The sequence below is a fragment of the Nothoprocta perdicaria genome, unplaced genomic scaffold (genome assembly GCF_003342845.1).
Source record: "Nothoprocta perdicaria isolate Ctin4 unplaced genomic scaffold, notPer1 scaffold_154, whole genome shotgun sequence".
In the NCBI taxonomy this organism is placed as follows: Eukaryota; Metazoa; Chordata; class Aves; order Tinamiformes; family Tinamidae; genus Nothoprocta; species Nothoprocta perdicaria.
The window spans coordinates 954080-963831 of NW_020454694.1; the positions used below are offsets into that span (position 1 = coordinate 954080).

Here is a 9752-nt window from a genome sequence, read left to right on the forward strand (position 1 = left end):
TGCTCCTCATCATTCCTTAAGACTAACCCTGTTAATTTGCTGCCCTGCCCTCTTCTTAAGGTGATAGTTCCCACTTTGATGAACACATGTACTGAAGCAGATAGGACAACACTGGAAGTGAAATAGTGTTATAGCATTCTTGTCAACATGGAGAGGTGGCAGTTCTTTTATTACCATCTTCTCCTTTTGAGACTAGGAGATCATCTAGTCATCACCAGGAGATGATCTAGTCAAACGTCCCTCTCCAAAGAGAGTAGTGGTGGTGCAGGAGAACGAGGGGCTAGAGATGTGGGGCAAAACTAACCCTCATTGCTCAGGAGTTGAGTAGTATTAAGTAGTATTACCAAGATATTCTTCTGAGAAAAAGAGATTTTGGTTAATATTTCTACTATGACTCTTAGGAGTAGTCAGATGAATGGGTGGGACTGAAACTAATGACCACTTGGCTTTAGGGGCATATTCCCCACATTGAAATGCATGTGGTAGATGGACAGCCTCTGTCAGCTTCCTTCTAAGGATGATATTTCTACTGAAGTGCAGATAGACATGAGGGGTTTTCTAGAAACATGCCTTTCAAAATTAATTTTGATGTCAGATTTTGTGATTGCTTCTTAATATCAGGTCTTTCCTTATTTTTTTTTTAGTATTTGAAAAATCAACATTTATTTTTCCAGTCTCTTCCAGATTGCCCAAAGCACTGTTACTTCATAAACAAGGGCTCAGAAAAAGCAGATTTAGCAGGAGCCTTGGTCAGTAAAATCCCATTTACCCATCCGAAGTGTGTGCCTGGCCTAATAGAGGTTCTTCGACATCAGATGGCATATAACACTCTTATTAGCAGCTGTGTCTCCGAGAAGCACATAAATGAAGGTAAATTGGTTGGTTGGAAGTAATGACAGGATATTAAAGGAAAAATTAGTTTTGGTCTGGGTTTTAAACAGACTTTACTCTTCCTTGCCATAGCCTGTAGAGCATTTCAAATGATCAAACTCCCTTAATTCTGGTATTGCACTCAGTTGAATGAGTACTCAGAAAACAAAACACCCCCCACCCCAACAACCTCCTAGTTCTGAAACTTCTAGCATAAACGCAGTTGCCAAAGCAATGCACAATGAGATTCCACTCTTGTTAATTAATTACTGTCATGTGATTCAGCCAAAAAGTGTCTATGTCTAATGTGTATAGGGAAATATCACTAAATAGTAATTTTATTTCCAGATGACTCAGAACTGCTTTACTTTGAAGTCGCACCACAAAAGAACACCAGCGTTTCTGTTTCATTTCCTCATCCCATGAAAGACAATTTAGCTTGTGGTATGTATGGAATATTTGACACTGTCCTTTTTATTGGTTTGAAAAAGATCTTGTGGTTCTGTTTAGGTTCCTGCACTGTGCTTTTCTGTTATGAATACATTCTAATGGCTGCTGTTAGTGATGTACAGCTGTGAAAAACAGAGCAGCTCTTATGTATAAATCACTTACTGAAGTGTTCTGTATTTGGCATAAACCAAAAAATAATGCAAAAACTCAAAGTCTAATTCCTTCTTGGCCTACAGTTAATTAATAAATTGTAGTTTCTAATCTTATTCATTATCAGTATATTAGGAAAATGCAAGGCTTGTGCAAGAACATTGCTGCAAGGCCCCTTCCTGATGACTTGTTCTACTCCCTTAAGTATCATAATTAAAGGAAGGTGTTCAGTGTTTATAAAGGCATCTGTTTTGAAATACCTGTACTCTGTTCTTGCTTAGTGGTAATTAATGTCATAACCTCCAGAGAAATCCAATGTAGTCTTCACTTACATCCTCAAGATCCAACTCTAAATTCGAGTGATGACTTTATATCAAGAGCTGTGAAGCGGTAAGTTGTTTTACTTCATAATGTTTGGAATAAATGTTTAATGCCCCTTTAATGGAAATATGTGCCTTCAGTGTCATTGATTAAGCCAAATGCACAACTTCAGTAAAGGTTAAGATAGTTGGAATAAGTCACTTTACTGTGTCTTAAGTAACTTTTCAAAAAGGTACACTTAAACATTACTACTGATAAGTAATACTTATTTCTTGTGCAAAAACGGGCTGACAGGGAAAATGTTTGTGAATGAAGACACTCTTAGTTTCTCTTTTCTATAGATGCTTTTATATACATCATAAATATATCTATCTTTCTATATATAAAGAGAAGTCTACATGGCATGTCTGTGACACTGTTTATCGCTTGTTTCTGGAAACTTAAAATACCAAGACAGATGAATTGCTGTGGCCTGTCCACATATACTAGAGAAAGGACTGAGAGCACTAATTTTTTCAGCATTTTCAGCAAACAACACCTGGACTACAGCAAGGTCTATATAGGCTTGATTTTTCCCAAGCTTTCCAATAGCCTGCTCATTTTTAACTTGTGGAATATCAGAAACTAGTCCTGGGAACTACATATCTCTGATGTTGACAGGGTAGGAGAGAAAGCTAGTGCAGTTCATCCTTTAAAGGAGACTCTGTACCTGTTTCATAGAAAATGCAAAAATCAGTCTTTTATAATTGTGTTTAATATTAAGTTTTCATTAAAAGCATCCTTATGACTTGTTTTTGACCCCACCACACACTCTTTGTAGCAAAATGCATTTGTGCTGGTTAACTTGAAAATCCAGTATTTCCATCCGTTACGTTAAACCATAGTTTCCAGTGTAACACACCTAGTTATACTGTAGTTACAATGTAGTGCCTATAGGATTACATGAGGCAAAAAGATGCAGAGAAAATGGGGTTGCATTACATAGTCACAAACTATGTAAGCCAGACTCCTGTCACAGTTGAAAAAGAGTAATACTAATGTGAACCATGAGTGATGTCTGTAGTAGTGACTAACGTTTCATTTCCCCCTCTAGTTGTATGTCAGTCCCAGTTGTCATGTAATAGTGACTAATGTTTCATTTCCCCCTCTAGTTGTATGTCAATCCCAGTTGTCATGAGAGCAATCTTCAGGAACGCTGCCAAGGGGGGAGCAGGAAGCAAAACAGAAGATAAGGATGTAGACACAGAACAGAGACCTGCATCGCCCTGCGAACTAATTCCAGGCCCTAATGGTCTCAAAGAGACTCCTTCTGGGGCTGGTCTGCAAGATCTAGTAGCGAGAGAGAAGCAAAGTGCTCAAGGGGGCACAGACGAACGCCTTTCCACAGCTGATCTGTAAACCCTGGGTGATAGCACAGACGAGCACCTCTAGAGTGAACACACAAACTTCATGCAGTGCGCTAGAAGGTAATTACTCAGCTCATACAGAAGCTGAGATGGCAGATGCCAAGTGAAATACAATCTTCGCCAGTTGCTTGATGATCAAACAAGAAAGAAATACTCTCTCAACAGCAGGTTGCTTTTGGAAAAGAAGTTGAAGAGACTTGGGCAAGCTCATTGCCTACTTTTCCACCTTACGGAAAATGTCTGATGTAGGTATAGACTGTAACATAACGTACATAGCAGAAAAGTAATCTTGATCAATGTCAACATTACATTAAATAAATGGAGGAAAAGAAAGCTCTCTAAAGAATTTTGTACCTAACATGCAGTTTGATTCATCTAGCAGAATAACGGTCTTTAGCAAGAAAGTTACAGACTCTTTATCTGAAAAAAATAAAATAATTCATATGTTGGTTTTTTTAGTTTTGAAGTATAAAATCATTTAGTCTTGCTTGTTTTTATTATTTTTAAGTCACTTCGCCTCAGCCTAACCCCACCTTGTCTCAGATAGGGAAGATGGTTATAAGCACCTTAAGCTTCACACTTACTGTAAACCAGTTTAATTATAGCAAAATAGAGATGGTCCTTTACAGAGAAAAGGCTTCCTCACCAGAGGACATTGCAGTCAAAGCTAAGGTGAGTCCTAGGAAAGGAAGTCCCACACAAGATCCTGGCACAGAAATATGAAGCTGTCAAGTACAGCCCCATGTCTGACAGCATATTTTTAAGAGCATGTAAAGGCAGGAAGCTGTGCTTCCTTAACCTGCTGGGTAGGAGGRGAGCTCTAGGGGAATGAGAGATGGGGAGAGCTCAGACTAGAAGGACTAGCAAAACAAACACAAAAACAATGTTTTAGAAAAGCGTTTAGAGTGGTCCAACAGGTTCAGAACAGACTGTGCGTAGCAGAGTAAAACAAGGCTGTGCCATGGCTTCTGCAATTGCAGAGGCTGGTGTGTAAACAGAAGTGCAGAAAGGAGGAGAAAAGCTGTGAAAGTTCCCTTCTTAGCAACTGTAAAGGACAGGAGAAGGAATGTGACATAAAACAAAAAGTTCCTGCAGGTTTAACATTTATAAAGGCATTTAGGGGACAAGAAAGAGAGAATGTGGGTGAAAATAAGGTTCTCCTACARAACAGAAATAAGTGCAGTTAAACCACAGCTTTTAAAATCACCTGGCCTTTCAAGGAAAGCCATTGTTTAAAAATGAAAGCAAAGGGGTGTTTTTGGACAGGAACTGAAGCATGGTAAAGTTTATGGGAATGACCTCTAAAGGGAAAGTATCAGAATCAAGTTTCCCTGAAATGAAGTCAGCCAGGAGCCTACACCTGCTCCACSCACACTCCAATCCAGTTCAGGTAGTTTCAAATACCACAAGACAGAGAAACTTAATGTCCCAGTTGCTGGACATGATGTAGCATCTCCAGTGAGGAGCCCAGTTGCTCTACTAAACAAAGAGTCTGCTCCTTAACCCAAGCAAGGGTTGGCTGTCCAGCATCTGTGCAAAACTTTGCCTGGCTACACATAGATTGCAATGAATCATCCTTACCACTATTTCTACAACAAGTGTTGCCAGAGTTGTCAGTATGTTCATCTTTTTCAGCTTTAATTGCATCACATTCTGTCCCAGCTGGAGCTGTATCACTAAGGTCCATGTCTTGAACAATATCTAAAATGTCTCCAACATGTGGCTGTTCCTGGGTAGAATTGAGGTACTTAAGCACATCTTCTTCATGCTTTCCAACTACATCTAAAAGATGATTTATCTTACTCAAAGCAGAATCGTGTCCATTAAGCTGACACCACGATAAGAGAGCACTGAAAAGTGGAAAAAGGAAATGAATAAGTGATTACATATATCTACACAAACTTCCAGATATTAAAGACGAAGATGCAGGTAAGTTTCCAAGAATAACTTGAGAGGGATTTTTAAAAAGGACCACTCTGTGACCATGTAGGTAACTCCTTGTACATGGGCTGAGACTTCTCAGTTTGTAGCTTTGGCCAGATTTGTTGGTATTACAACTGGCCTACTAAACAATTAACCCCCTCCAAAACAGGAAAAATCCCACTCTTCATTCAGCTTTAAAGATTCAAGACTTACTTCAGGGTACCTCTGAACTGGCCACATGTGACCATCAGCTGAGCACCTTGTCTGTAGCCCATGTTGAAGCCTTCCTGGAGTGCAAGTTCTTTGCCAGCCTCAATGCCATCCCTATAGCCTTCCTGGAATAGAAGAAGTGGTGCAAACAGCTTTTCACAATGTGCAAAATCAGAGCTATAAGTATCTTTTCAATGACGCAAAAGCATAAATGGGCATTCAGTCAAATATCACTTTTTGATTTGAGAAGAAAAAGAAAAACCCAACCCTCCTCTTCCAACTCTTTCTGCTTTACAATTTACAGATCCCAAGTATCCACTAAAGGATCACCAGCAAGGTCAGGAAATAAGGACAGTGCTTTTATAAACATCAAAAATAAGAGAAATTTACAGACTTGCTTTCAAAGTTGATGGCCAACCCCCCTAATAAACAATTCCTTGGAGAGTATTTCATATAGATATCTTGCTATCTAGTAATATTTAAGCTGCAGAATTTGCCTATTAGCAGAATTATTAAAGGACTTTGTCTCCTCACCATAATTGAGCTCTCTCTTTTCACAGAAATAATTATTGAGTCATACTGCTCTTTTTGCTGGATATTGTTCAAATAATATGGCTGATTATATGGCAGAAAGATGATGCTAGGAATGAGTGACATTCAAATACACAGAACACAGAGTGTGAAAACTTCTTTCTGTAAGGAACCGCTAATGATTATAATGCAAATTAATTTCCTCGTCCTCCAATAATGTTATCATGTAATCTAAAATAATTCTTACTTCATATCAAAATTCTAAGAGCTTTCATTCTATCACAACAGAAAGAGACCTGGCAGCCTTTTTAGAGAAAGGGCTAGGAACAAGAAYGTTGACTCAATGTATAGTTTTGACCTCAAAGAACACTTTTAGATTCTGCAGTGTTCACTGAGAGGGTACCTTGACTTAATTGTATTGCCTCACATGAACTAGCAGCAAACCTACAGCTACAAAGCAAACAGCCTGAATCCAGATTTAGCACTGCATTCCATGCATGCACACACTTGTACAGAGGGAGCCAAGGTCTTTTACTAAACTAGTATGTGCTGTGACAGGCTACTTGGCTAGAATTTCTGCAACTCTCTGCTACATTTTCTGAAGAAATGAAACCACAGTAACTTTTAAATGGACATTTTTCGCTTTCCCCTCAAGTCAGCTAGATYAAGCAAGGTATGAATCAGGAAGTAAAAATGGTTGAAAGACTGAAAAAAAAAGGTTATAGAAATACCTTCAATCTTTTCTTCATGGTGCTATTCCACTCTTTCTGTGCTATATATATCTCATCTGCATCTTCATCAAACACGTCTTCATTGCATTGGCTGTTGGCAGCCTGTACCCAAGACATTATGGTAGTGAGGATGGTGACGATGGTTATGTGACAAAGCAAATACTGGGAATCAATCAAGGGTCCTTCTGACAAAGCACTGCATTAAAAGCACAGCCAGAATATGTGAGTTCTGAAGAGAAGTCACTGCAGGGGGTTATTATTCAGCTTGTACATGGATTTCCACAGGAAAATGGAGTTTACGGTTGCATCTGTCAAGAGAAGACAGATTAGCAATGGTAAAGGAACTGTTTTAATTTGCAACTGCTGTTTCAGACGTTTTTTTTTTTTTTTTCCTCCATTTCTTTATTCCCAATGGCAGCGACCCACCTATGCACCAGATCAGAATGTCTACGTGTTGCTAGCACCTGAACAACAGGCAGAAACAACTTTACAATTTTGGTAGCAGCTGACAAATAGCCCMATACTGCTCCCTTGCAGTACATAAAGTGATCTACATGCAACTGCCTGCAGAGTTCAGACCTTAATAATGAGTATGGACATTCAGCTTTGATTTTCAATTTCATTGGTATGCTAAATGTTTAACACAATTGYGCTCATCTTGAATAGAGGTATTCCTTGATATCTTGAATAAAGAATTAGCTAATTCTGCTCGAAAGSGGAGAAGACAGAATTGGATTGTTTCATCTCCTGCACTGAAGACAGCCTTAAGAGGCCATTTGCAAACCATTAAATAAGTCACTGGGTATAATAACCCACAAAATGCTGTCTTCTTCAATAATTTGTTAAAACAGGTACTGAAGTTAAATTTCATTTTTAGACTTGCCATATACATATATATTTTTTAACTGTTAATGAAAGCTTCCAGAACTCCCAGTACTGTTCTATCCAATCTATTCAGTTCTATGGCAAAGCAGTCGAGTAACTACATGGCTAATGCAAGAACTACAGCTTCTGCTCAAGTTCACACAGACCACCAATGCAAATCCCTTCTTCTGTTTTATCTTTTCTTTATGCCAAATACAAAGCAGAGAAAACACCCCTCCATGTGTGGCAGTGGGCCCCCACTCATSCCTGCTATTACAACTTATACATTGCACTTTCAAGTATTTCAGGCTTAAAAATTGTTACGCTTTAGAATATTCTGATGCGACGGGACAGAAATTTCAACACCTGCCATCAGAAGCTATTCTTATTAAGAGACCTCTATTAACCTCATTATCACCGGGATTTATTAGCTTCAGGGTGAGTCCACAGGGATTCACTGAAGGGAATCCTATGGAGGGGCCGTGGCTGCGCAGCGAGGGCCTGTTCACACGCTGTGCTCTACCTCATACGCAATACATGAACATAATAAATAGCAATAATAAATAAGAGGAAATAATTTTATATATATAGGCATACATATACATAAGTGTGTGTGTTTGTGTATATATATACACACTATATATATATTTACAACAAATATATATATATACACAACAAATATTTATATCTATATACACACACAATATATAGTGTGTACATATATATAAATATATATATAGTGTGTGTATATATAGTGTGTGTATATATAAATATGTTGTGTGTAGATATACACACACAACATATATACATGTATATATACATACGTATATATACATATGTGTATATATATACGTATATATATATACACACACATGTTTTATATCATATATATATATATATATATATATATACACATACATATTTTAAGGCTCAAACTCCCTGGCAGTGGGGTGTTCGAGACAAGCACTTGCCAGGACAGCCCCCAGCAGGGTGCAGACCACAGAGAACCGGACGGCCCCTAAGGAGGAGGCCGAGCCCCGGGCCCCGGGCCCACCGCAGCGGCGGGTCACCTCGCATCTCRTGGGCAGCCGTTTAGCGCCAACGCCGCGCGATCCCGGCCCCGTTTCCAGCCCCTTACCGCCGCCGCCGAGCGCTTACAGGGCGCAGCCATGCCGCCTTAGGGCACGCCGGCTTCACTGACATTGGAAACAACGGAGCGCGGGAGCCATGTTGGGTGAGGGCACTCCGCGCAGGGGCTGCCGGTAAAAAGCCGCCATCTTCCCCCGCGGCTCGGCGGCTTCACGGCCCGTTTGAGGCACGGGGGAGCCTGGCGGCCATCTTGAGTAAGGGCGCGGCCTCACGGCCTCGGCGAGAGGGCGGCGCGGCGCGAGCCGGGCTCTGCCCTGCCGAGGGCGAGAGCCCTGGGAGCAGCCGTTACCGTAACCGCCCGTCACTCCTCCCYAGAAAAACACACACAAATAATAACAAATAATAACAAAAACTCTTCCTTTCTGGCTTTTGACTCATAAGAGCCCTTGAGTGTCAGCTGTGGCTGTGCGCACAAGTGCCAAGTTTAGCCATCACACAAATATATCCTTCATAATAGCAAGAATGCCTCTGGGAATCGAGTTTTGTTACTTGCCTCCCTCAGAGGAGATAGTGTATCTTTCTGGAATAAATGCAGCAAAATGTAAGCAGTGTTTTTTTGGCACAGGCTGTATTTGGCATGTACGCATACTCTTTAAAGGTGTTCAGTGGCACCAACTAATCCTAAATATACATCAGCCGTGGGTTCAAGCCGCAAGTTTCTTCCCGCTTCTAAATGCTGTTAAAGGAAACGACCGGATGCTCAGCCTGCTTCACGAGTCAGGTTGCTGGAGTTTCTCCTTGCGGCTGCTTCTCAGGTCTGCACAGAGCTCACAGCTGAGCTGCCCATGTGCCCTGGGGCCATCCCAATGGCACCCTCCGAACACCCTAGTCCCTCCTCGCTTTGCTGAGCGAGGGCATCGGAAGGGCTCCCCGGGAATGGCGGTGTCAGGAAGCCCTGCAGCGCGTGGGCTCCTCGCACCACTCTGCGGATGGCGAAATCCGTTGCGTGGGGCCACATGCCAAGCCTGCATCCACTTGCGTTGCTGTACAGCCCCAGGCACCACGGACGTCCCCAAGGCACTACGTGCCTCAGAGGCATGGGAAGGAGGTGGCAGGTTCTCCCGTGCCGGCCATGCTGACACCCGTGTGCTGGCCAGAGCAGAAGGCTGCTGAAATGGCTGCTGACTGCATGGCTAGGTGCACAGCC

The 9752-nt window shown here is 41.2% G+C and overlaps 2 protein-coding genes across 4 annotated transcripts; one reads left to right on the top strand and one right to left on the bottom strand.

Moving 5' to 3' along the window:
- The first annotated feature begins 683 nt into the window (after positions 1 to 683).
- LOC112943737 (mediator of RNA polymerase II transcription subunit 1-like) lies at positions 684 to 3358 on the top strand. The gene is made up of 4 exons (XM_026034987.1): positions 684 to 870; positions 1219 to 1314; positions 1752 to 1860; positions 2943 to 3358. The coding sequence occupies exons 1-4, from the start codon at positions 816 to 818 to the stop codon at positions 3187 to 3189; spliced, it is 507 nt and encodes a 168-aa protein (XP_025890772.1). The 5' UTR covers positions 684 to 815; the 3' UTR covers positions 3190 to 3358.
- A 352-nt stretch (positions 3359 to 3710) lies between these two features.
- Positions 3711 to 8636, bottom strand: YAE1 (YAE1, ABCE1 maturation factor). Of its 3 annotated transcripts, none has more exons than XM_026034985.1 (4): positions 8615 to 8636; positions 6593 to 6900; positions 5334 to 5455; positions 3711 to 5047 (listed from the first exon to the last, which is right to left on the bottom strand). In XM_026034985.1, the coding sequence occupies exons 2-4, from the start codon at positions 6707 to 6709 to the stop codon at positions 4618 to 4620; spliced, it is 669 nt and encodes a 222-aa protein (XP_025890770.1). In that variant the 5' UTR covers positions 6710 to 6900; positions 8615 to 8636; the 3' UTR covers positions 3711 to 4617. The 3 variants fall into 3 exon arrangements, with proteins under 3 accessions (XP_025890770.1, XP_025890768.1, XP_025890769.1); XM_026034983.1 differs by having other exon boundaries at positions 6593 to 6694; positions 8595 to 8630; XM_026034984.1 differs by having other exon boundaries at positions 8595 to 8628.
- Positions 8637 to 9752: the final 1116 nt, after the last annotated feature.